At 43.3% G+C, this 24,886-nt stretch overlaps 2 protein-coding genes and 4 long non-coding RNA genes across 6 annotated transcripts; all 6 read left to right on the forward strand.

Annotated features, from left to right (window-relative positions):
• The first annotated feature begins 3,325 nt into the window (after positions 1–3,325).
• Positions 3,326–6,970, forward strand: LOC144902019 (uncharacterized). The gene is made up of 5 exons (XR_013630244.1): positions 3,326–3,385; positions 3,607–3,853; positions 4,283–4,351; positions 6,817–6,868; positions 6,950–6,970. It is a non-coding gene; the product is annotated as an uncharacterized LOC144902019 (long non-coding RNA).
• Positions 6,971–10,446: 3,476 nt separating this feature from the next.
• On the forward strand, positions 10,447–12,007 carry LOC144902021 (uncharacterized). The gene is made up of 7 exons (XR_013630248.1): positions 10,447–10,506; positions 10,621–10,672; positions 11,071–11,127; positions 11,511–11,559; positions 11,634–11,732; positions 11,811–11,906; positions 11,978–12,007. It is a non-coding gene; the product is annotated as an uncharacterized LOC144902021 (long non-coding RNA).
• Positions 12,008–12,178: 171 nt separating this feature from the next.
• On the forward strand, positions 12,179–12,891 carry LOC144902070 (extended synaptotagmin-1-like). Its single transcript, XM_078798762.1, has 4 exons — positions 12,179–12,215; positions 12,305–12,451; positions 12,511–12,656; positions 12,749–12,891. Exons 2-3 carry the CDS (start codon positions 12,329–12,331, stop codon positions 12,622–12,624), a joined length of 237 nt encoding a protein of 78 aa, XP_078654888.1. The 5' UTR covers positions 12,179–12,215; positions 12,305–12,328; the 3' UTR covers positions 12,625–12,656; positions 12,749–12,891.
• Positions 12,892–14,673: 1,782 nt separating this feature from the next.
• On the forward strand, positions 14,674–17,243 carry LOC144902043 (uncharacterized). The gene is made up of 6 exons (XR_013630280.1): positions 14,674–15,556; positions 15,851–15,902; positions 15,984–16,080; positions 16,895–16,965; positions 17,059–17,131; positions 17,213–17,243. It is a non-coding gene; the product is annotated as an uncharacterized LOC144902043 (long non-coding RNA).
• A 1,559-nt stretch (positions 17,244–18,802) lies between these two features.
• LOC144902044 (uncharacterized) lies at positions 18,803–20,363 on the forward strand. Its single transcript, XR_013630281.1, has 7 exons — positions 18,803–18,862; positions 18,977–19,028; positions 19,427–19,483; positions 19,867–19,915; positions 19,990–20,088; positions 20,167–20,262; positions 20,334–20,363. It is a non-coding gene; the product is annotated as an uncharacterized LOC144902044 (long non-coding RNA).
• Positions 20,364–20,534: 171 nt separating this feature from the next.
• Positions 20,535–21,247, forward strand: LOC144902054 (extended synaptotagmin-1-like). The gene is made up of 4 exons (XM_078798592.1): positions 20,535–20,571; positions 20,661–20,807; positions 20,867–21,012; positions 21,105–21,247. Exons 2-3 carry the CDS (start codon positions 20,685–20,687, stop codon positions 20,978–20,980), a joined length of 237 nt encoding a protein of 78 aa, XP_078654718.1. The 5' UTR covers positions 20,535–20,571; positions 20,661–20,684; the 3' UTR covers positions 20,981–21,012; positions 21,105–21,247.
• Positions 21,248–24,886: the final 3,639 nt, after the last annotated feature.

A 24,886-nucleotide genomic window follows, 5' to 3' on the forward strand; every position in this document is an offset into this window, starting at 1 on the left:
GGCCAGCCTGAAAGGGCCAGCCTGAAAGGGCCAGCCTGAAAGGGCCAGCTTAAAGAGCCAGCCTTAGAGGTCCAGCCTTAGAGGTCCAGCCTTAGAGGTCCAGCCTTAGAGGTCCAGCCTTAGAGGTCCAGCCTTAGAGGTCCAGCCTAGAGGGCCATCCTTAGAGGGCCAGTCTTAAAGGGCCAGTCTTCAAGGGCCAGCCCTTTAGGGTTTTGTATCTTTTGTCCCCTTTTAGTTCTCACGTCGGTTTTGTAATAAATCCATCAGTAAAAGACGAGAACTAGTAGCTGTCTGATCGTTGCACATCCGAGGGAGTTACACCTTCCTTTACATTTGCAGGAAATGATTCCAAATGTGGGAAAGTCCAAATCTGTAAATGTAATACCTTCCCACAAATGGAATATGAGACAAAATACTGATCTTTGTGGTTGTTGTTGTTGTCTATTTGTTTACTTATAAACCTGCCAATAGTGACTGAATGTTGACAAGCAACCCGCAGGTCAGAAAGTGACAGAGCAGTGTCCCAAGTTATTAATAACACACACACACACAGATCATGCTCATCATTTTAAGGGCTATGGCTACAAGCCTATGCTGGTGGCTTATGAGAGCCAATGTTTGAACCATTTCATGTCTGCATATCAAAAGCCAAAAACTTGAATAGATAGACAGTCCATTCTTTGAAGTAGGCCTAATGGAAACATTAGTCAAGATTTAAGACTGGCCTATGCTCTTTTTGATAGTCACATGGACCAAGACTGTCTGTGACAATTCAAGTATGACTGACAAATAAATCATGACTGTAACTTCAATGAATCTACCATTGTGAATGCAGGACAATGAGAATTGCCATGTAGGCTACCGTAAGTAACAGAACATTTCCCAGTGTTACTTTATGTTACATTATATTTCATCAACGGCCTTTCAATGAAGTGTGATGTCATTGTTGATGATTTGTTGCAGCAAATAAATGAATGTATGGGTATGCTCCACCACTCTGCCAATCAGAACAAAGAAGACGCACTGACAGGCTACAACTTTGGAAGAACTTTTCACTCATTTCCCGGTAAGTCAGCATGATGTATTTTGTATGGATGAATTCATTGAAATCTCAAGATATATGATGGTTTGGCAGTAGTTTTAAAGCTCAGTCCGCTATATTGTCAAAAGTGTCACTCTTGTATTTTTTTCCTCTTATACAGCATGATACTCCAAAACAATTAGCTGCACCACATACAGTTGAAATAAAAGTCTATGGTCACGTCGCGGTAAAACAGTTCAACTTTGCAACAACTTTTCACTCCTTTCCCGGTCAGCAAGCATGATGTATTTGGTGTCAATGGATTGGTTGAAATCTCAAGATTCATATAATACCACTGGTTTGGTGCTACCTTTGCGTCCGCTAGATTGTCAAACATGTCCATGTTGCATTTTTCTCTCTTATGCAGTACGCTAGGAGCCTCCAGCACGCTAGGCCTAATGTTTGTAAACATTGCCAATCATGAATTGTTATTAGTAAGGATCATTTGAGATGGTTATGTTTTAATGTGATGTTTTGCTTAATGTCTATAGCCTGTACTATTTACAGCATCCTTTAGTTTGTTTTCACAAAATGCAATTTGATATTGTAATACTTTACATTACAGTTGTGGTGTACTGGCCACCGGTCCAGGGTGTACCCCGCCTCTCGCCCCCAAGTCAGCCGTACTATGTACTATGTACTATGTACTATGTACTATGTACTATGTACTATGTACTATGACTGTTGTGGTCAGAGGTGTAAATGTTCAGAAATCCTATGTGTTTGATTGTAGGACCTTCTGGGCTGTGACCTGTCTGAGACTTCAGGACCATAGACAGCGATGGTCACAGACTGAGTGCTGTCAGTCTTAAAGGTACTATATGTAAGAAATGTGTAGATTGATTGATTTTTGAAAAAATGGGACATGGGAGATGATAGCCGTATGGCTAATTTGCACTTCCCATTGGCAGCTTGGTTTTGAACATATAAATCACATTATTCATAAAACATGCAAGGTTATGTGTTTCATGCGTATTACTATATTGCAACTTGCCCAAGTGCACACTAGATGCTGTAAAGTGCTATTTTCATTTGACAATTCTCCAAACATTTTACAATCATGAAATACCAACAATGGTCATTTTATAATACTGAGAGAACTAGAACAGAAATATAAAGTGCTTGTTGAATTGCACGTTGCTCTCCTGCCTAAGAATAAAAGATAAATGATGACAGAATTACAGACTTATGACATACTACAATAATGAATTAGCAGTTATAATTTGTGGCTACCCAACTATGTAAAAATGCAACATTATAACATACAATAGATAATAACACACAACAAATCAGCAGCAGTGGACAAGTTAAAAATGATCACAATTAGTGGCAACGGGTTTGATTTTCCAAAGTTGAAGATGCTTGGAAAATGAAGCAATAGTGGGTAGATCAGGCACTTGGTGCGGAGTTCCAAGAATTTGTCGCTCCGTAGGAAAAAGTTGCTTGACCAAAAGTCCTTCTCCTTAAAAGAACAGTGGGTTAGCACAGCAAATCAGAGACCTTTTCTCCAAAAATAACAGGTGGACGAGAGCTTGGATGACTCTGACCTATCTCGCTTATGGGCGGTACAAAGTCAAAGTCTTCTTTTGGAAGCCTCAGTCCTCCTGTGGGCGTCTCTTTCCCGAGTGAATGGTCTTATATGGTAGAAGCACATGCATGCAGAAGCCAACTTTTAACATACACTTGCATACTTGCACTTAAGTGCGTTCACACTGTGTACAAGCAAATACACACAAATGTCAGTACCCGGCTGGATGTGTGTAGTGAGTGTGCATAATATACAGTAATATACAGTATTACAGTATTGTAAGTTTTTTATGTACACTTAGTGGCTTTTAGCCGTTGTTGCCCCTTAGAGGCCTTTTGACTTACTTACACACTTATAATGTACTACTATTAGTTACTTTCCCCCCAATATAGTAGTCATGGAATTACTCCCTTATAAATACAATTAGTTCTTCCCCTCTTATTTTCTAACCGCACTACAGAGGCTCAACAAGCATTTTATGACAAAAACGTTATTGGCCCCAAACATAACGATGCGAGAGGCTACGGCCCCACTGCAAGCGCTGCATGCAGAACAGAGACACCTGGTGCCAAAAACGCAGAACTACAGCACACATCTTTCTTAAAGGGCCACGCTTGGCCTGAAACATGACGCACTTTCCGGAAACAGATGAAGCACGGACGGCCGGAAGCCCCGCCCGGCACGCTATCGAGAGGTTTCAAATAAAAGAGGGACGGCCTGAGGGCAACCTGCTTCTTACGCACCTGCACTCACACGCAATAAAGTGTGAGTAGTAAGTATGCAAACGCTCTGTACTCTTTGTACACGCTATTAAAACATTATAATTGTGAAAAGGCTTTAAGTGACCTTTAAACGGCATACATTGAGCTAGCTTAAGTAGCACATGGCCTTCAACGTCAGAGGCTCATATTCAAAAAACTAAAGCAGACAGCAGGCTGAATTCTATATAGTTTGAAAGCATATTGACTGCGCTTTCCCTCCTTTTTTTGTTTTACAGAACTCCCTTCTATGGCAGGAGGCTGGTCCACCGGTCACACCTGTAATTGATTGCAGCAGCTACTCACAGTGAACATGGCCACCTTGTGCCATGCCATTCTGCGCATGCGTCAGAGGATCGTTTGAGCTCAGACTTCCCAAGGCGAAGTTCGAGGGCGCCATGTTTTCACGGGAAGACAATGGAAGACGACGGAAGACGACGTGGACAGTCGTTTAACAAGGAAATTCATCGATGTGGAGCCATATGGGTAGGTCATATGCTTATCTGACTTGTTTTCTGTCACCTTTCCTGTTCCTGTTCAATGTTTACGTCAGTGTCATAATGTGACATACGCGACGTTAGCATTAGCTTACCTTTAGCCTGCCAGCCAGCTAGCTAGCTAGCGAGCTAGCTCGCTATCAACTGCGAGCTGTTTTCGGTTGCAGAACAGGAGATTTTTATGTTTATTAAATGTGTAAGGATTCGTCCCTTTTATATATGTTATGTGATTATTTTGGCAGCAGCAGTGTCCTCTAAGCCATGGGAACCGCGTGTAGCGCAAACATTTGTTGAAGTATGCTAGCGACCTGAGTCTTGTGGATACCGTCGGGGAGCGGGAGTTTTTGTTTGTGACAAGTATTCCATGGAAGTGAATTTTGGAACTTTAATTTCACCTATACACATACACCATCTCTAGACACCTGGGGTGAAGGACGCGCCACAGAGAGGCCGCCGCCGGGGTCAAGGTGGCCAACCCCTACAGAAGGTAACATTACAATATGTATATGGTTATTTGAATCTGGAAATGGCAGTTTAGCCTTTTAAGTTTTATTGATTTAAAGAGTTGGATAATGGAGTTCCTCAACGATATCCCGTTGTGAGGAAAAAAGAGTTTTGTTTAGGTTAGGTTTCAAGACACAGATGAAAAATGTGTATTAACCCATAGATGCATAAGTGGGTCAAAAATGACCCAGTCAGGTTGTTTTCTTGAAATATCTTCATAATGAATTTTTTTTTTATCATTTCATATTCCAGTTATTCCGAAAAAAACATGTTTTCAATATAATACCATTCAAATTTTTAACTTAGCTTTTATACATTTCAAGAAATATGGACTCTTATGGAAGAGTGTAGGGTCCAGTCACTCATGCATCTTAGGGTTAAGAACTAAGTTGATTTTGAGTGTTTTGTTTAAAAAAAAAAAAAACAAAAAAAAAACCCAACAAATATTGTCAAGCAGCTTTGTCGTTTGGACTACTAACCATTGTGATGATTTTAGATTTTGTAGTTGCCATAATTGAAATGATTTCTCCATCCATTTAACAGAATGCTGAAGGATGTTGACGCTCAAGAATTTGGTCCCAACAGCTTAGACAAGGTAAGATTACAGTACAGCTGTTGAATGACACCAACATGGTTTAGTTATTCATTCATTTTCTATGTCTCTTATCCTCACTAGGGTGGGGGTATGCTGGAGCCTGATTTGGGGCGAGAGGCGGGGTACACCCTGGACCGGTGGCCAGCCAATCCCAGGGCACATACAGTACATCCGGAAAGTATTCACAGCGCTTCACTTTTTCCACATTTTGTCAAGTTACAGCCTCATTCCCAATTGTATTAATTTAATCTCTTACCTCAAAATTCTACACAAAATACTCCATTATGACAATGTGAAAAAGTTTTTTTTTTTTTACTTTTTTGAATTTATTAAAAATAGAAAACAAAAAAATCACATTTACATAAGTATTCACAGCCTTTGCCATGAAGCTCAAAATTGAGCTCAGGTGCATCTTTTTTCCACTGATCATCCTTGAGATAATAACTGTCTATATAAGGTCCCACAGTTGACTGTGCATGTCAGAGCACAAACGCTAAGCATGAAGTCAAAAGAACTGTCTGTAGACCTGCGAGACAGGATTGTCTTGAGGCACAAATCTGGGGAAGGATACAGAAACATTTCTGCTGCTTTGAAGGTCCCAATGAGCACAGTGGCCTCCATCCCTACAGTGAAGCATGGTGGTGGCAGCATCATGCTGTGGGGATGTTTTTCAGCAGCAGGAACTGGCAGACTAGTCAGGATAGAAGGAAAAATGAATGCAACAATATATAGAGATATCCTGGATGAAAATATTGCTGCATTCATTTTTCCTTCTATCCTGGCTAGTCGAATAATGGGGGCCACTGTGCTCATTGGGACCTTCAAAGCAGCAGAAATGTTTCTGTATCCTTCCCCAGATTTGTGCCTCAAGACAATCCTGTCTCGCAGGTCTACAGACAGTTCTTTTGACTTCATGCTTGGCGTTTGTGCTCTGACATGCACAGTCAACTGTGGGACCTTATATAGACAGTTATTGTATTTCCAAATCATGTCCAATCAACTGAATTTACTGCAGGTGGACTCCAATTGAGTGTATAGTAGACACCAAACGTCCAGAAGGAGGCGACTGGCACACTAGTGTGGGAAGTCCATACCTGCATGAGGAAAGTGGAAGTCAAAAAATAATCATTCTAATAATACGATTCCCAATTAAGGGAATAAATCCCAGGTCTTTGGTTTAGTTATGAAATGTTGAATTCATTTCACAGGTGCCTCAACCTGTGGCTGTGTTGTGTTTTTGTGCACCGTCATCTGGAAGTAAATACAGCTTTAGTACAAATGCAGTGAAGCTGTTCTGGTTTGAAATAATGTTTTGTAGAAGATGTGTTAAGATCATTTCATTCAAAGGCCATCTTAAAAAAATACTACACAATCATATTAGAAAAGTGGTGTAGGTGGTAGCTTAAATCATGTAAATATTACTTATAATTTGCTCCAAATAAAGTCAGGGAAAACTAGTTAAACAATCCTGAAAAGCGAGTACATTTATATGGATTTTGAAGTAGATTCAAAGGTAGTTTGGGGTCAAATTTACTAGCAAAGAGTACCTTTTTCATTCAAAAAAAGTAAATTTGACCAGAGTATTTCCCAAGGAAAAGTTGCTTGGGAATTGTGCGTGCAAATTACCTAGCTTTTCTCAAGTAAATGGCACTCCAAATTTTTTTTCAGTGTACTGCCCAGTGGACCGCGACCTCCTCCAGCTGCTTTTGGGAGTTCTTTTGTCTCTGGACTGCTCCATGGTATGCCTTCTGCCCCTATCGCCTTGCTTTTCCTTTTTTGGACTGCACTAATGAATACAGATATTCTGGCTGCCACATGAATTACATGTGCAGCATTCTCCATCCATTTAACAGAATACTGAAGGATGTTGACGCTCAAGAATTTGGTCCCAACAGCTTAGACAAGGTAAGATTACAGTACAGCTGTTGAATGACACCAACATGGTTTAGTTATTCATTCATTTTCTATGTCTCTTATCCTCACTAGGGTGGGGGTATGCTGGAGCCTGATTTGGGGCGAGAGGCGGGGTACACCCTGGACCGGTGGCCAGCCAATCCCAGGGCACATACAGTACATCCGGAAAGTATTCACAGCGCTTCACTTTTTCCACATTTTGTCAAGTTACAGCCTCATTCCCAATTGTATTAATTTAATCTCTTACCTCAAAATTCTACACAAAATACTCCATTATGACAATGTGAAAAAGTTTTTTTTTTACTTTTTTGAATTTATTAAAAATAGAAAACAAAAAAATCACATTTACATAAGTATTCACAGCCTTTGCCATGAAGCTCAAAATTGAGCTCAGGTGCATCTTTTTTCCACTGATCATCCTTGAGATAATAACTGTCTATATAAGGTCCCACAGTTGACTGTGCATGTCAGAGCACAAACGCCAAGCATGAAGTCAAAAGAACTGTCTGTAGACCTGCGAGACAGGATTGTCTTGAGGCACAAATCTGGGGAAGGATACAGAAACATTTCTGCTGCTTTGAAGGTCCCAATGAGCACAGTGGCCTCCATCCCTACAGTGAAGCATGGTGGTGGCAGCATCATGCTGTGGGGATGTTTTTCAGCAGCAGGAACTGGCAGACTAGTCAGGATAGAAGGAAAAATGAATGCAACAATATATAGAGATATCCTGGATGAAAATATTGCTGCATTCATTTTTCCTTCTATCCTGGCTGGTCGAATAATGGGGGCCACTGTGCTCATTGGGACCTTCAAAGCAGCAGAAATGTTTCTGTATCCTTCCCCAGATTTGTGCCTCAAGACAATCCTGTCTCGCAGGTCTACAGACAGTTCTTTTGACTTCATGCTTGGCGTTTGTGCTCTGACATGCACAGTCAACTGTGGGACCTTATATAGACAGTTATTGTATTTCCAAATCATGTCCAGTCAACTGAATTTACTGCAGGTGGACTCCAATTGAGTGTATAGTAGACACCAAACGTCCAGAAGGAGGCGACTGGCACACTAGTGTGGGAAGTCCATACCTGCATGAGGAAAGTGGAAGTCAAAAAATAATCATTCTAATAATACGATTCCCAATTAAGGGAATAAATCCCAGGTCTTTGGTTTAGTTATGAAATGTTGAATTCATTTCACAGGTGCCTCAACCTGTGGCTGTGTTGTGTTTTTGTGCACAGTCATCTGGAAGTAAATACAGCTTTAGTACAAATGCAGTGAAGCTGTTCTGGTTTGAAATAATGTTTTGTAGAAGATGTGTTAAGATCATTTCATTCAAAGAAGGCCATCTTAAAAAAATACTACACAATCATATTAGAAAAGTGGTGTAGGTGGTAGCTTAAATCATGTAAATATTACTTATAATTTGCTCCAAATAAAGTCAGGGAAAACTAGTTAAACAATCCTGAAAAGCGAGTACATTTATATGGATTTTGAAGTAGATTCAAAGGTAGTTTGGGGTCAAATTTACTAGCAAAGAGTACCTTTTTCATTCAAAAAAAGTAAATTTGACCAGAGTATTTCCCAAGGAAAAGTTGCTTGGGAATTGTGCGTGCAAATGGTTACCTAGCTTTTCTCAAGTAAATGGCACTCCAAATTTTTTTTCAGTGTACTGCCCAGTGGACCGCGACCTCCTCCAGCTGCTTTTGGGAGTTCTTTTGTCTCTGGACTGCTCCATGGTATGCCTTCTGCCCCCATCGCCTTGCTTTTCCTTTTTTGGACTGCACTAATGAATACAGATATTCTGGCTGCCACATGAATTACATGTGCAGCATTCTCCATCCATTTAACAGAATACTGAAGGATGTTGACGCTCAAGAATTTGGTCCCAACAGCTTAGACAAGGTAAGATTACAGTACAGCTGTTGAATGACACCAACATGGTTTAGTTATTCATTCATTTTCTATGTCTCTTATCCTCACTAGGGTGGGGGTATGCTGGAGCCTGATTTGGGGCGAGAGGCGGGGTACACCCTGGACCGGTGGCCAGCCAATCCCAGGGCACATACAGTACATCCGGAAAGTATTCACAGCGCTTCACTTTTTCCACATTTTGTCAAGTTACAGCCTCATTCCCAATTGTATTAATTTAATCTCTTACCTCAAAATTCTACACAAAATACTCCATTATGACAATGTGAAAAAGTTTTTTTTTTTACTTTTTTGAATTTATTAAAAATAGAAAACAAAAAAATCACATTTACATAAGTATTCACAGCCTTTGCCATGAAGCTCAAAATTGAGCTCAGGTGCATCTTTTTTCCACTGATCATCCTTGAGATAATAACTGTCTATATAAGGTCCCACAGTTGACTGTGCATGTCAGAGCACAAACGCCAAGCATGAAGTCAAAAGAACTGTCTGTAGACCTGCGAGACAGGATTGTCTTGAGGCACAAATCTGGGGAAGGATACAGAAACATTTCTGCTGCTTTGAAGGTCCCAATGAGCACAGTGGCCCCCATTATTCGACTAGCCAGGATAGAAGGAAAAATGAATGCAGCAATATTTTCATCCAGGATATCTCTATATATTGTTGCATTCATTTTTCCTTCTATCCTGACTAGTCTGCCAGTTCCTGCTGCTGCTGCATGATGCTGCCACCACCATGCTTCACTGTAGGGATGGAGGCCACTGTGCTCATTGGGACCTTCAAAGCAGCTGAAGTGTTTCTGTATCCTTCCCCAGATTTGTGCCTCAAGACAATCCTGTCTCGCTGGTCTACAGACAGTTCTTTTGACTTCATGCTTGGCGTTTGTGCTCTGACATGCACAGTCAACTGTGGGACCTTATATAGACAGTTATTATATTTCCAAATCATGTCCAATCAAATGAATTTACTGCAGGTGGACTCCAACTGAGTGTATAGTAGACACCAAACGTCCAGAAGGAGGCGACTGGCACACTAGTGTGGGAAGTCCATACCTGCATGAGGAAAGTGGAAGTCAAAAATAATCATTCTAATAATACGATTCCCAATTAAGGGAATAAATCCCAGGTCTTTGGTTTAGTTATGAAATGTTGAATTAATTTCACAGGTGCCTCAACCTGTGGCTGTGTTGTGTTTTTGTGCACCGCCATCTGGAAGTAAATACAGCTTTAGTACAAATGCAGTGAAGCTGTTCTGGTTTGAAATAATGTTTTGTAGAAGATGTGTTAAGATCATTTCATTCAAAGAAGGCCATCTTAAAAAAAATACTACACAATCATATTAGAAAAGTGGTGTAGGTGGTAGCTTAAATCATGTAAATATTACTTATAATTTGCTCCAAATAAAGTCAGGGAAAACTAGTTAAACAATCCTGAAAAGCGAGTACATTTATATGGATTTTGAAGTAGATTCAAAGGTAGTTTGGGGTCAAATTTACTAGCAAAGAGTACCCTTTTCATTCAAAAAAAGTAAATTTGACCAGAGTATTTCCCAAGGAAAAGTTGCTTGGGAATTGTGCGTGCAAATTGTTACCTAGCTTTGCTCAAGTAAATGGCACTCCAAATTTTTTTTCAGTGTACTGCCCAGTGGACCGCGACCTCCTCCAGCTGATTTTGGGAGTTCTTTTGTCTCTGGACTGCTCCATGGTATGCCTTCTGCCCCCATCGCCTTGCTTTTCCTTTTTTGGACTGCACTAATGAATACAGATATTCTGGCTGCCACATGAATTACATGTGCAGCATTCTCCATCCATTTAACAGAATACTGAAGGATGTTGACGCTCAAGAATTTGGTCCCAACAGCTTAGACAAGGTAAGCTTACAGTACAGCTGTTGAATGACACCAACATGGTTTAGGTTATTCTATGCTTTACAGTGTCAAAACCTTTTTTCAAGTCGAAGATTGGTTTGAAATTGGAAACGGACAAGGATCTACGTTCTTATATATTGAATGACAGCTGATGCCTTCCATACACAAGGAAAAACTGCCGCAGAAATTGAGAGAGTGAGATTTGTGGTTACAGGAGTTATTGATGTACAATTGAGTTCTTTCAACATAAAAGTATCAATGCCCAATCTGCATCTTTTGTTTTAGAATATTTAATCCTTAATCCATTTGTAGAAAGCTTGCTGGCCACAGTAAAGTAGCAACTCGTCACATTATGAATACATGTACCAGATGATAAATGATGAGTTTTGTTGCTCCATCAGGTTACATCTGGAGGTGTTTGATAAAGACATGGACATGAAGGATGACTTTATGGGAAGGTACTGCTTCCAGTACACATTAGTAGTGTTGTTATTATCGATACTGTCACATACTGCAACTGCTTGATAATACTGCTTACTACCTCCAGCGCAGCGATGCCAGTATTGAGAAGAGCACCGCCATCCTCCTTTATCTACACTTTATTGTCCGATTCACAAGAAAAATTATGTCACACACTTACAGTATATTAAAGACAGGTTGTAGAATTTGATATGGTTGGAATCATTTAGAACATTCATGTAGAACGCAAATGATATTAAATATATATGTATAAATATCAAATATTGCAGTGTAAATAAATAAAAATAAACATGAATTAGAGAAAAGAAATCCATTCCATTATCAAGTGGTTGAAATAATTGTCATGTTTCTCAACATGCAGGCTGAAGGTCAAACTGAAGGACATAATTGATTCTCAGTACACGGATCAGGTATGGAAACGGCTTATATTATTGTCATTGAATTGTTCAAGCATTCAAAGGATTGTGTGTGTTTTATGTATCAGTGTATCAGTACACGCTCAGTGATGTCAAGTCAGGTCGCGTTCACCTGATCCTGGAATGGCTTCCAACAGCCTCGGAGGCAGACCAACTGGATAAGGGGGGTGCTTCCAGAAGAAGAAAAAGCGTACTAATGCTTCATTCAACTATAAAAAATACTAATATCGAACCATTCTCTTCAGATTCTCAAGTTCTACTCCAGGCAGTCCTACCAGAACAAAGCCGTTCCATCTGTGGGACTTTTGTTTGTCTTCATCGAACAAGCAGATGGTTTACCAGTAAGTGAGTCGAGGAGGTACTGAGGAGGCATGATCTGTGTTTTATTATGACCCATGTGGCGTGTCAACAGGTGGAAAAGAGTGGAAAAGAGCCAAAAGTGGGAGCGGATATGCTTCTTGGAAAAACATCCCACAAAACTGTGAGACTACTAAGCGTGGCAACTAGCCAAATAATAACCAGGGTATTGGCATCCGGGACTAACACGTCCATCTTTGCTGTAGGTGTGTGATCGCACGACATCACCTCAGTGGAATGAGGCGTTCTGCTTCCTGGTTCATGACCCTAGAGAAGAGAATGTTGTTGTCAAGGTAAGTTAACAATATTATTTTTAGTATTTCCACCATGTGATATCAACAAACTTGACTTGTATTACTACCTTTACACTTTGTTTCTCCAGCTCTCTCACAGCTGGACGTTGCCCATGGGTTCCTTAGTCGTCCCAATCAGAGAGCTGCTCTCGGAACCAGAACTGGTCCTGGATCAGTGGTTCCATCTGGATGGCGCCTCCCCAGAGAGTCAGATTCTTCTTCGAGCTGAACTCAAGGTAGGCGATCTCTCATTCTAGTCTTAACTCGCACCAGACTTCACATGCAATTGTTGCAGATGCTGATTCCGAGCAAATGTCCTCGTGGTGATCATGAGGCTAAATTCACTTCCAAAGACTCCGACCGCTCGACTGAGCAGCAGAAACGGGAGGCAGATGTGATGCAAAAGTGAGCGCTGCGTATATCCAAGCACACTAGTCTCAGGTCTTATTTGGTTTTCATGCTACATTGGGTTCTTAGGTCAAGTTTGGTGGACACTCCGGTAGAAACTCTTTTCTATGTCTTATCCTCACTAGGGTTGGGGTATGCTGGAGCCTGATTTGGGGCGAGAGGCGGGGTACACCCTGGACCGGTGGCCAGCCAATCCCAGGGCACATACAGTGCATCCGGAAAGTATTCACAGCGCTTCACTTTTTCCACATTTTGTCAAGTTACAGCCTCATTCCAAATTGTATTAATTTAATCTCTTACCTCAAAATACTCCACTCCACTAATGAACTGCACTAATGAATACAGATATTCTTGCTGCCACATGAATTACATGTGCAGCATTTTTGGTAGGTTGAGCGTTGTTGCGCTTCCACCTGAATTGGCATCAGCTGTTGGGGCTCGATTGCGAGGCGGTGCCAGGGTTATTGATGGGTCTTGGCGTCACCGGGGCGCTCATTGTTCCTTGCTGTTCACCTGTCGAGGCTGTGTTGGCGCGCTCCGGTGGCGGGCTCTGGTCTGTCGTGCCATCAGCAGCGTATGTGAAAGGTAGGCATAAAATTACTGGGCGTGTACCGGTGACGGTGCATCATGTGACCGCAGCCATGGTTGTTTTAATTTGCAGCGGGGTTGGTTGTTGAGGACCTGGCGTGCATTTTGGAGGGCTTGCAGGAAGTGCAGTGTCAGCCTCTTGAGGCTAGGATTGCACTGGCTGTGTGTTAAGCTACCTTTGCTCCGGTAAGCTGCCGATGCTTTAAACAAGCAGAAAGCTAACTTTAGCACCACATGTTGTCTGTCTCAAAGTTAAATGATCTGGTTAGATAATTATTTTTCTTTTTTGTGGTTAGCACAGAGAGGTTGTCACGTTCCGGCTTGGGAGCTTTACGGCACGACCCCAGGATGCAGAGATGAGGACCCAATAGCAGGTAAAAAGGCATTTATTGTTGATACTATGCAGCAGACCAACGCACTAGCATGTTCAACAGAGAAAACAACATCAATGACCCAACAAAGAAAGGAGCGCACCTGAACCAAATAGGCATCACAAATAATGAGAAACAGGTGCGGGAGATAATGGACATCAACTGAAAACACAGCAGAGCAACACAGGAAGGAAATACAAAACAAGGGCATGAACGAGGAACTGAGGAAAACTAAGAGCTGTCACAAGGGGGTGACAGACGTTAAACTATTTGTTGGCAAATTCAGGTTCAACATTCAGTGTGTGTGTAAAATGTTGCAGATTGAATAGTTTAACAGGCTAACACACATAATATTGTTTGAAGCAATGTCGGTTCATATTCAGGTTCATATTCCTGGATTCTATTTTTCAATTTCTCTAGGGTTCTCAACGGAAAGCGAATTCTGACTCCCAATGCCGAAGGGCCTCTGTGGCCTGGGTTGGTGGGGGAGTGGGGGGAACCGATTCCCCTCGCGCCATCAGATCCAAGAGCAGGGACAGCTGGTCACCGTAATCGTCGGATTCCTCTCCCGGTGGCTGACCTTGGTCGAGGTTTTTCTCTTTCCTCGTGCGGTAGCGCTGGAGTCTCAGGGGTTTTGTCCTTCGGCGGTAAGGATGTTTTGCAGGTCTTGGAATGAGGATTTACAGGTTTTACAGGGTTCACAGGGTTCACAGGGTTCATATTCCTGGATTCTATTTTTCAATTTCTTAGGGTTCTCAACGGAAAGCGAATTCTGACTCCCAACGCCGAAGGGCCTCTGTGGCCTGGGTTGGTGGGGGAGTGGGGGGAACCGATTCCCCTCGCGCCATCAGATCCAAGAGCAGGGACAGCTGGTCACCGTAATCGTCGGATTCCTCTCCCGGTGGCTGACCTTGGTCGAGGTTTTTCTCTTTACTCGTGCGGTAGCGCTGGAGTCTCAGGGGTTTTGTCCTTCGGCGGTAAGGATGTTTTGCAGGTCTTGGGATAAGGTTTTACAGGTTTTACAGGTTTTACAGGTTTTACAGGTTTTACAGGTTTTACAGGTTTTACAGGTTTTACAGGTTTTACAGGTTTTACAGGTTTTACAGGTTTTACAGGTTTCACAGGTTTCACTTTCTTAGGGTTCTCAACGGAAAGCGAATTCTGACTCCCAACGCCGAAGGGCCTCTGTGGCCCGGGTTGGTGGGGGAGTGGGGGGAACCGATTCCCCTCGCGCCATCAGATCCAAGAGCAGGGACAGCTGGTCACCGTAATCGCCGGATTCCTCTCCCGGTGGCTGACCTTGGTCAAGGTTTTTCTCTTTCCTCGTGCGTTTGCGCTGGGTGCTGACCCAGGGGGTAGCGCTGGAGTCTCAGGGGTTTTGTCCTTTGGCGGTAAGGATGTTTTGCAGGTCTTGGGATGGAATGAGGGCACCCAAGTTTGTTTGGCTTGGGGGTCTCAACGGAAAGCTTGCAGCTGAATTTGTGTAGGCAGAAGTCGGTTCTATGTTTATACGACCTTTCGTTGGGGAGTTACTGGCGAAAAACGTCGCCCATTGAGATTGCATTGTTGGAAGCAGCAGTCCATTAAAGTGACCACGAGATGGTGGTATTTACCGAGTAGAATAGCATTACTTTAAAGTGACCCCTAGTTGGCAGTACATAGCAAGTAGAAATAGCAGCCTCCCCCCTCCCTCACCCCCTGCCTTCCTCATTTGGGCCCAGCCTTCCACACCCCAGTCCCCGAGCCCCCCAGCCTTCTACATTTAGGCCCAGCCTCCCCCGTCCCACACCCCAGCCCCCCACTCCCTCGCCCCAGCCCCCCCAGCCTTCTTACACTTGTGCCCAACCTGTGGAGGGCAGTAATACGCCTTGGAGCGTTGAAACAAAAGAGGAAGAAGACAGACTGGCAGAGAATGGTGGTATCAACGGACCAGCTAACCGAAGGAAACATGAGTAGTCTGCGCTGCGCCGTTGGGTAAGTAGTCAACATAGATCTCGTTTGAATGTTTGGGTTAGGGTTTTAGGGCTATGGTTGGAGGAGGGTTTTAGGGCCGAGTTAGGGCTGGCTAGGGCGAGTTGGGGCCAGGGCTGGCTAGGGCGAGTTGGGGCTAGGGCGAGTTGGGGCCAGGGCTGGCTAGGGCGAGTTGGGGCCAGGGCTGGCTAGGGCGAGTTGGGGCCAGGGCTGGCTAGGGCGAGTTGGGGCCAGGGCTCTTTAGGGCTGGCTAGGGCTCGTTAGGGCCAGATATAAATTTGACCATCCATTTAACAGAATACTGAAGGATGTTGACGCTCAAGAATTTGGTCCCAACAGCTTAGACAAGGTAAGATTACAGTACAGCTGTTGAATGACACCAACATGGTTTAGTTATTCATTCATTTTCTATGTCTCTTATCCTCACTAGGGTGGGGGTATGCTGGAGCCTGATTTGGGGCGAGAGGCGGGGTACACCCTGGACCGGTGGCCAGCCAATCCCAGGGCACATACAGCGCATCCGGAAAGTATTCACAGCGCTTCACTTTTTCCACATTTTGTCAAGTTACAGCCTCATTCCAAATTGTATTAATTTAATCTCTTACCTCAAAATACTCCATTATGACAATGTGAAAAAGGTTATTATATTTCCAAATCATGTCCAATCAACTGAATTTACTGCAGGTGGACTCCAATTGAGTGTATAGTAGACACCAAAAGTCCAGAAGGAGGCGACTGGCACACTAGTGTGGGAAGTCCATACCTGCATGAGGAAAGTGGAAGTCAAAAAATAATCATTCTAATAATACGATTCCCAATTAAGGGAATAAATCCCAGGTCTTTGGTTTAGTTATGAAATGTTGAATTAATTTCACAGGTGCCTCAACCTGTGGCTGTGTTGCGTTTTTGTGCACCGTCATCTGGAAGTAAATACAGCTTTAGTACAAATGCAGTGAAGCTGTTCTGGTTTGAAATAATGTTTTGTAGAAGATGTGTTAAGATCATTTCATTCAAAGAAGGCCATCTTAAAAAATACTACACAATCATATTAGAAAAGTGGTGTAGGTGGTAGCTTAAATCATGTAAATATTACTTATAAATTGCTCCAAATAAAGTCAGGGAAAACTAGTTAAACAATCCTGAAAAGCGAGTACATTTATATGGATTTTGAAGTAGATTCAAAGGTAGTTTGGGGTCAAATTTACTAGCAAAGAGTACCTCTTTCATTCAAAAAAAGTAAATTTGACCAGAGTATTTCCCAAGGAAAAGTTGCTTGGGAATTGTGCGTGCAAATTGTTACCTAGCTTTTCTCAAGTAAATGGCACTCCAAATTTTTTTCAGTGTACTGCCCAGTGGACCGCGACCTCCTCCAGCTGTTTTTGGGAGTTCTTTTGTCTCTGGACTGCTCCATGGTATGCCTTCTGCCCCCATCGCCTTGCTTTTCCTTTTTTGGACTGCACTAATGAATACAGATATTCTGGCTGCCACATGAATTACATGTGCAGCATTCTCCATCCATTTAACAGAATACTGAAGGATGTTGACGCTCAAGAATTTGGTCCCAACAGCTTAGACAAGGTAAGATTACAGTACAGCTGTTGAATGACACCAACATGGTTTAGTTATTCATTCATTTTCTATGTCTCTTATCCTCACTAGGGTGGGGGTATGCTGGAGCCTGATTTGGGGCGAGAGGCGGGGTACACCCTGGACCGGTGGCCAGCCAATCCCAGGGCACATACAGTACATCCGGAAAGTATTCACAGCGCTTCACTTTTTCCACATTTTGTCAAGTTACAGCCTCATTCCCAATTGTATTAATTTAATCTCTTACCTCAAAATTCTACACAAAATACTCCATTATGACAATGTGAAAAAGTTTTTTTTTTTTACTTTTTTGAATTTATTAAAAATAGTAAACAAAAAAATCACATTTACATAAGTATTCACAGCCTTTGCCATGAAGCTCAAAATTGAGCTCAGGTGCATCTTTTTTCCACTGATCATCCTTGAGATAATAACTGTCTATATAAGGTCCCACAGTTGACTGTGCATGTCAGAGCACAAACGCCAAGCATGAAGTCAAAAGAACTGTCTGTAGACCTGCGAGACAGGATTGTCTTGAGGCACAAATCTGGGGAAGGATACAGAAACATTTCTGCTGCTTTGAAGGTCCCAATGAGCACAGTGGCCCCCATTATTCGACTAGCCAGGATAGAAGGAAAAATGAATGCAGCAATATTTTCATCCAGGATATCTCTATATATTGTTGCATTCATTTTTCCTTCTATCCTGACTAGTCTGCCAGTTCCTGCTGCTGCTGCATGATGCTGCCACCACCATGCTTCACTGTAGGGATGGAGGCCACTGTGCTCATTGGGACCTTCAAAGCAGCTGAAGTGTTTCTGTATCCTTCCCCAGATTTGTGCCTCAAGACAATCCTGTCTCGCTGGTCTACAGACAGTTCTTTTGACTTCATGCTTGGCGTTTGTGCTCTGACATGCACAGTCAACTGTGGGACCTTATATAGACAGTTATTATATTTCCAAATCATGTCCAATCAACTGAATTTACTGCAGGTGGACTCCAACTGAGTGTATAGTAGACACCAAACGTCCAGAAGGAGGCGACTGGCACACTAGTGTGGGAAGTCCATACCTGCATGAGGAAAGTGGAAGTCAAAAATAATCATTCTAATAATACGATTCCCAATTAAGGGAATAAATCCCAGGTCTTTGGTTTAGTTATGAAATGTTGAATTAATTTCACAGGTGCCTCAACCTGTGGCTGTGTTGTGTTTTTGTGCACCGCCATCTGGAAGTAAATACAGCTTTAGTACAAATGCAGTGAAGCTGTTCTGGTTTGAAATAATGTTTTGTAGAAGATGTGTTAAGATCATTTCATTCAAAGAAGGCCATCTTAAAAAAAATACTACACAATCATATTAGAAAAGTGGTGTAGGTGGTAGCTTAAATCATGTAAATATTACTTATAATTTGCTCCAAATAAAGTCAGGGAAAACTAGTTAAACAATCCTGAAAAGCGAGTACATTTATATGGATTTTGAAGTAGATTCAAAGGTAGTTTGGGGTCAAATTTACTAGCAAAGAGTACCCTTTTCATTCAAAAAAAGTAAATTTGACCAGAGTATTTCCCAAGGAAAAGTTGCTTGGGAATTGTGCGTGCAAATTGTTACCTAGCTTTGCTCAAGTAAATGGCACTCCAAATTTTTTTTCAGTGTACTGCCCAGTGGACCGCGACCTCCTCCAGCTGATTTTGGGAGTTCTTTTGTCTCTGGACTGCTCCATGGTATGCCTTCTGCCCCCATCGCCTTGCTTTTCCTTTTTTGGACTGCACTAATGAATACAGATATTCTGGCTGCCACATGAATTACATGTGCAGCATTCTCCATCCATTTAACAGAATACTGAAGGATGTTGACGCTCAAGAATTTGGTCCCAACAGCTTAGACAAGGTAAGCTTACAGTACAGCTGTTGAATGACACCAACATGGTTTAGGTTATTCTATGCTTTACAGTGTCAAAACCTTTTTTCAAGTCGAAGATTGGTTTGAAATTGGAAACGGACAAGGATCTACGTTCTTATATATTGAATGACAGCTGATGCCTTCCATACACAAGGAAAAACTGCCGCAGAAATTGAGAGAGTGAGATTTGTGGTTACAGGAGTTATTGATGTACAATTGAGTTCTTTCAACATAAAAGTATCAATGCCCAATCTGCATCTTTTGTTTTAGAATATTTAATCCTTAATCCATTTGTAGAAAGCTTGCTGGCCACAGTAAAGTAGCAACTCGTCACATTATGAATACATGTACCAGATGATAAATGATGAGTTTTGTTGCTCCATCAGGTTACATCTGGAGGTGTTTGATAAAGACATGGACATGAAGGATGACTTTATGGGAAGGTACTGCTTCCAGTACACATTAGTAGTGTTGTTATTATCGATACTGTCACATACTGCAACTGCTTGATAATACTGCTTACTACCTCCAGCGCAGCGATGCCAGTATTGAGAAGAGCACCGCCATCCTCCTTTATCTACACTTTATTGTCCGATTCACAAGAAAAATTATGTCACACACTTACAGTATATTAAAGACAGGTTGTAGAATTTGATATGGTTGGAATCATTTAGAACATTCATGTAGAACGCAAATGATATTAAATATATATGTATAAATATCAAATATTGCAGTGTAAATAAATAAAAATAAACATGAATTAGAGAAAAGAAATCCATTCCATTATCAAGTGGTTGAAATAATTGTCATGTTTCTCAACATGCAGGCTGAAGGTCAAACTGAAGGACATAATTGATTCTCAGTACACGGATCAGGTATGGAAACGGCTTATATTATTGTCATTGAATTGTTCAAGCATTCAAAGGATTGTGTGTGTTTTATGTATCAGTGTATCAGTACACGCTCAGTGATGTCAAGTCAGGTCGCGTTCACCTGATCCTGGAATGGCTTCCAACAGCCTCGGAGGCAGACCAACTGGATAAGGGGGGTGCTTCCAGAAGAAGAAAAAGCGTACTAATGCTTCATTCAACTATAAAAAATACTAATATCGAACCATTCTCTTCAGATTCTCAAGTTCTACTCCAGGCAGTCCTACCAGAACAAAGCCGTTCCATCTGTGGGACTTTTGTTTGTCTTCATCGAACAAGCAGATGGTTTACCAGTAAGTGAGTCGAGGAGGTACTGAGGAGGCATGATCTGTGTTTTATTATGACCCATGTGGCGTGTCAACAGGTGGAAAAGAGTGGAAAAGAGCCAAAAGTGGGAGCGGATATGCTTCTTGGAAAAACATCCCACAAAACTGTGAGACTACTAAGCGTGGCAACTAGCCAAATAATAACCAGGGTATTGGCATCCGGGACTAACACGTCCATCTTTGCTGTAGGTGTGTGATCGCACGACATCACCTCAGTGGAATGAGGCGTTCTGCTTCCTGGTTCATGACCCTAGAGAAGAGAATGTTGTTGTCAAGGTAAGTTAACAATATTATTTTTAGTATTTCCACCATGTGATATCAACAAACTTGACTTGTATTACTACCTTTACACTTTGTTTCTCCAGCTCTCTCACAGCTGGACGTTGCCCATGGGTTCCTTAGTCGTCCCAATCAGAGAGCTGCTCTCGGAACCAGAACTGGTCCTGGATCAGTGGTTCCATCTGGATGGCGCCTCCCCAGAGAGTCAGATTCTTCTTCGAGCTGAACTCAAGGTAGGCGATCTCTCATTCTAGTCTTAACTCGCACCAGACTTCACATGCAATTGTTGCAGATGCTGATTCCGAGCAAATGTCCTCGTGGTGATCATGAGGCTAAATTCACTTCCAAAGACTCCGACCGCTCGACTGAGCAGCAGAAACGGGAGGCAGATGTGATGCAAAAGTGAGCGCTGCGTATATCCAAGCACACTAGTCTCAGGTCTTATTTGGTTTTCATGCTACATTGGGTTCTTAGGTCAAGTTTGGTGGACACTCCGGTAGAAACTCTTTTCTATGTCTTATCCTCACTAGGGTTGGGGTATGCTGGAGCCTGATTTGGGGCGAGAGGCGGGGTACACCCTGGACCGGTGGCCAGCCAATCCCAGGGCACATACAGTGCATCCGGAAAGTATTCACAGCGCTTCACTTTTTCCACATTTTGTCAAGTTACAGCCTCATTCCAAATTGTATTAATTTAATCTCTTACCTCAAAATACTCCACTCCACTAATGAACTGCACTAATGAATACAGATATTCTTGCTGCCACATGAATTACATGTGCAGCATTTTTGGTAGGTTGAGCGTTGTTGCGCTTCCACCTGAATTGGCATCAGCTGTTGGGGCTCGATTGCGAGGCGGTGCCAGGGTTATTGATGGGTCTTGGCGTCACCGGGGCGCTCATTGTTCCTTGCTGTTCACCTGTCGAGGCTGTGTTGGCGCGCTCCGGTGGCGGGCTCTGGTCTGTCGTGCCATCAGCAGCGTATGTGAAAGGTAGGCATAAAATTACTGGGCGTGTACCGGTGACGGTGCATCATGTGACCGCAGCCATGGTTGTTTTAATTTGCAGCGGGGTTGGTTGTTGAGGACCTGGCGTGCATTTTGGAGGGCTTGCAGGAAGTGCAGTGTCAGCCTCTTGAGGCTAGGATTGCACTGGCTCTGTGTTAAGCTACCTTTGCTCCGGTAAGCTGCCGATGCTTTAAACAAGCAGAAAGCTAACTTTAGCACCACATGTTGTCTGTCTCAAAGTTAAATGATCTGGTTAGATAATTATTTTTCTTTTTTGTGGTTAGCACAGAGAGGTTGTCACGTTCCGGCTTGGGAGCTTTACGGCACGACCCCAGGATGCAGAGATGAGGACCCAATAGCAGGTAAAAAGGCATTTATTGTTGATACTATGCAGCAGACCAACGCACTAGCATGTTCAACAGAGAAAACAACATCAATGACCCAACAAAGAAAGGAGCGCACCTGAACCAAATAGGCATCACAAATAATGAGAAACAGGTGCGGGAGATAATGGACATCAACTGAAAACACAGCAGAGCAACACAGGAAGGAAATACAAAACAAGGGCATGAACGAGGAACTGAGGAAAACTAAGAGCTGTCACAAGGGGGTGACAGACGTTAAACTATTTGTTGGCAAATTCAGGTTCAACATTCAGTGTGTGTGTAAAATGTTGCAGATTGAATAGTTTAACAGGCTAACACACATAATATTGTTTGAAGCAATGTCGGTTCATATTCAGGTTCATATTCCTGGATTCTATTTTTCAATTTCTCTAGGGTTCTCAACGGAAAGCGAATTCTGACTCCCAATGCCGAAGGGCCTCTGTGGCCTGGGTTGGTGGGGGAGTGGGGGGAACCGATTCCCCTCGCGCCATCAGATCCAAGAGCAGGGACAGCTGGTCACCGTAATCGTCGGATTCCTCTCCCGGTGGCTGACCTTGGTCGAGGTTTTTCTCTTTCCTCGTGCGGTAGCGCTGGAGTCTCAGGGGTTTTGTCCTTCGGCGGTAAGGATGTTTTGCAGGTCTTGGGATGAGGATTTACAGGTTTTACAGGGTTCACAGGGTTCACAGGGTTCATATTCCTGGATTCTATTTTTCAATTTCTTAGGGTTCTCAACGGAAAGCGAATTCTGACTCCCAACGCCGAAGGGCCTCTGTGGCCTGGGTTGGTGGGGGAGTGGGGGGAACCGATTCCCCTCGCGCCATCAGATCCAAGAGCAGGGACAGCTGGTCACCGTAATCGTCGGATTCCTCTCCCGGTGGCTGACCTTGGTCGAGGTTTTTCTCTTTACTCGTGCGGTAGCGCTGGAGTCTCAGGGGTTTTGTCCTTCGGCGGTAAGGATGTTTTGCAGGTCTTGGGATAAGGTTTTACAGGTTTTACAGGTTTTACAGGTTTTACAGGTTTTACAGGTTTTACAGGTTTTACAGGTTTTACAGGTTTTACAGGTTTTACAGGTTTTACAGGTTTTACAGGTTTTACAGGTTTTACAGGTTTTACAGGTTTTACAGGTTTTACAGGTTTTACAGGTTTTACAGGTTTTACAGGTTTTACAGGTTTTACAGGTTTTACAGGTTTTACAGGTTTTACAGGTTTTACAGGTTTTACAGGTTTTACAGGTTTTACAGGTTTTACAGGTTTTACAGGTTTTACAGGTTTTACAGGTTTTACAGGTTTTACAGGTTTTACAGGTTTTACAGGTTTTACAGGTTTTACAGGTTTTACAGGTTTTACAGGTTTCACAGGTTTCACAGGTTTCACAGGTTTCACAGGTTTCACTTTCTTAGGGTTCTCAACGGAAAGCGAATTCTGACTCCCAACGCCGAAGGGCCTCTGTGGCCTGGGTTGGTGGGGGAGTGGGGGGAACCAATTCCCCTCGCGCCATCAGATCCAAGAGCAGGGACAGCTGGTCACCGTAATGGTCGGATTCCTCTCCCGGTGGCTGACCTTGGTCGAGGTTTTTCTCTTTACTCGTGCGGTAGCGCTGGAGTCTCAGGGGTTTTGTCCTTCGGCGGTAAGCATGTTTTGCAGGTCTTGGGATAAGGTTTTACAGGTTTTACAGGTTTTACAGGTTTTACAGGTTTTACAGGTTTTACAGGTTTTACAGGTTTTACAGGTTTTACAGGTTTTACAGGTTTCACAGGTTTCACAGGTTTCTCAACGGAAAGCGAATTCTGACTCCCAACGCCGAAGGGCCTCTGTGGCCCGGGTTGGTGGGGGAGTGGGGGGAACCAATTCCCCTCGCGCCATCAGATCCAAGAGCAGGGACAGCTGGTCACCGTAATGGTCGGATTCCTCTCCCGGTGGCTGACCTTGGTCGAGGTTTTTCTCTTTACTCGTGCGGTAGCGCTGGAGTCTCAGGGGTTTTGTCCTTCGGCGGTAAGCATGTTTTGCAGGTCTTGGGATGAGGTTTTACAGGTTTTACAGGTTCATATTCCTGGATTCTATTTTTCAATTTCTTAGGGTTCTCAACAGAAAGCGAATTCTGACTCCCAACGCCGAAGGGCCTCTGTGGCCCGGGTTGGTGGGGGAGTGGGGGGAACCGATTCCCCTCGCGCCATCAGATCCAAGAGCAGGGACAGCTGGTCACCGTAATCGCCGGATTCCTCTCCCGGTGGCTGACCTTGGTCAAGGTTTTTCTCTTTCCTCGTGCGTTTGCGCTGGGTGCTGACCCAGGGGGTAGCGCTGGAGTCTCAGGGGTTTTGTCCTTTGGCGGTAAGGATGTTTTGCAGGTCTTGGGATGGAATGAGGGCACCCAAGTTTGTTTGGCTTGGGGGTCTCAACGGAAAGCTTGCAGCTGAATTTGTGTAGGCAGAAGTCGGTTCTATGTTTATACGACCTTTCGTTGGGGAGTTACTGGCGAAAAACGTCGCCCATTGAGATTGCATTGTTGGAAGCAGCAGTCCATTAAAGTGACCACGAGATGGTGGTATTTACCGAGTAGAATAGCATTACTTTAAAGTGACCCCTAGTTGGCAGTACATAGCAAGTAGAAATAGCAGCCTCCCCCCTCCCTCACCCCCTGCCTTCCTCATTTGGGCCCAGCCTTCCACACCCCAGTCCCCGAGCCCCCCAGCCTTCTACATTTAGGCCCAGCCTCCCCCGTCCCACACCCCAGCCCCCCACTCCCTCGCCCCAGCCCCCCCAGCCTTCTTACACTTGTGCCCAACCTGTGGAGGGCAGTAATACGCCTTGGAGCGTTGAAACAAAAGAGGAAGAAGACAGACTGGCAGAGAATGGTGGTATCAACGGACCAGCTAACCGAAGGAAACATGAGTAGTCTGCGCTGCGCCGTTGGGTAAGTAGTC

This window comes from Doryrhamphus excisus, linkage group LG18 (assembly GCF_037039965.1).
Source record: "Doryrhamphus excisus strain RoL-2023G ecotype Guam linkage group LG18, RoL_Dexc_Guam_v1.1, whole genome shotgun sequence".
NCBI classification, from domain to species: domain Eukaryota; kingdom Metazoa; phylum Chordata; class Actinopteri; order Syngnathiformes; family Syngnathidae; genus Doryrhamphus; species Doryrhamphus excisus.

Excerpts from the sequence above, each read along its gene's own strand:
- LOC144902054 (XM_078798592.1), top strand. The coding sequence starts at position 20,685 with ATGGGTTCCTTAGTCGTCCCAATCAGAGAGCTGCTCTCGGAACCAGAA. Across the intron at positions 20,808-20,866 it reads TTCTTCGAGCTGAACTCAAG|ATGCTGATTCCGAGCAAATG; the intron begins GTAGGCGATCTC and ends CAATTGTTGCAG.
- LOC144902070 (XM_078798762.1), top strand. The coding sequence starts at position 12,329 with ATGGGTTCCTTAGTCGTCCCAATCAGAGAGCTGCTCTCGGAACCAGAA. Across the intron at positions 12,452-12,510 it reads TTCTTCGAGCTGAACTCAAG|ATGCTGATTCCGAGCAAATG; the intron begins GTAGGCGATCTC and ends CAATTGTTGCAG.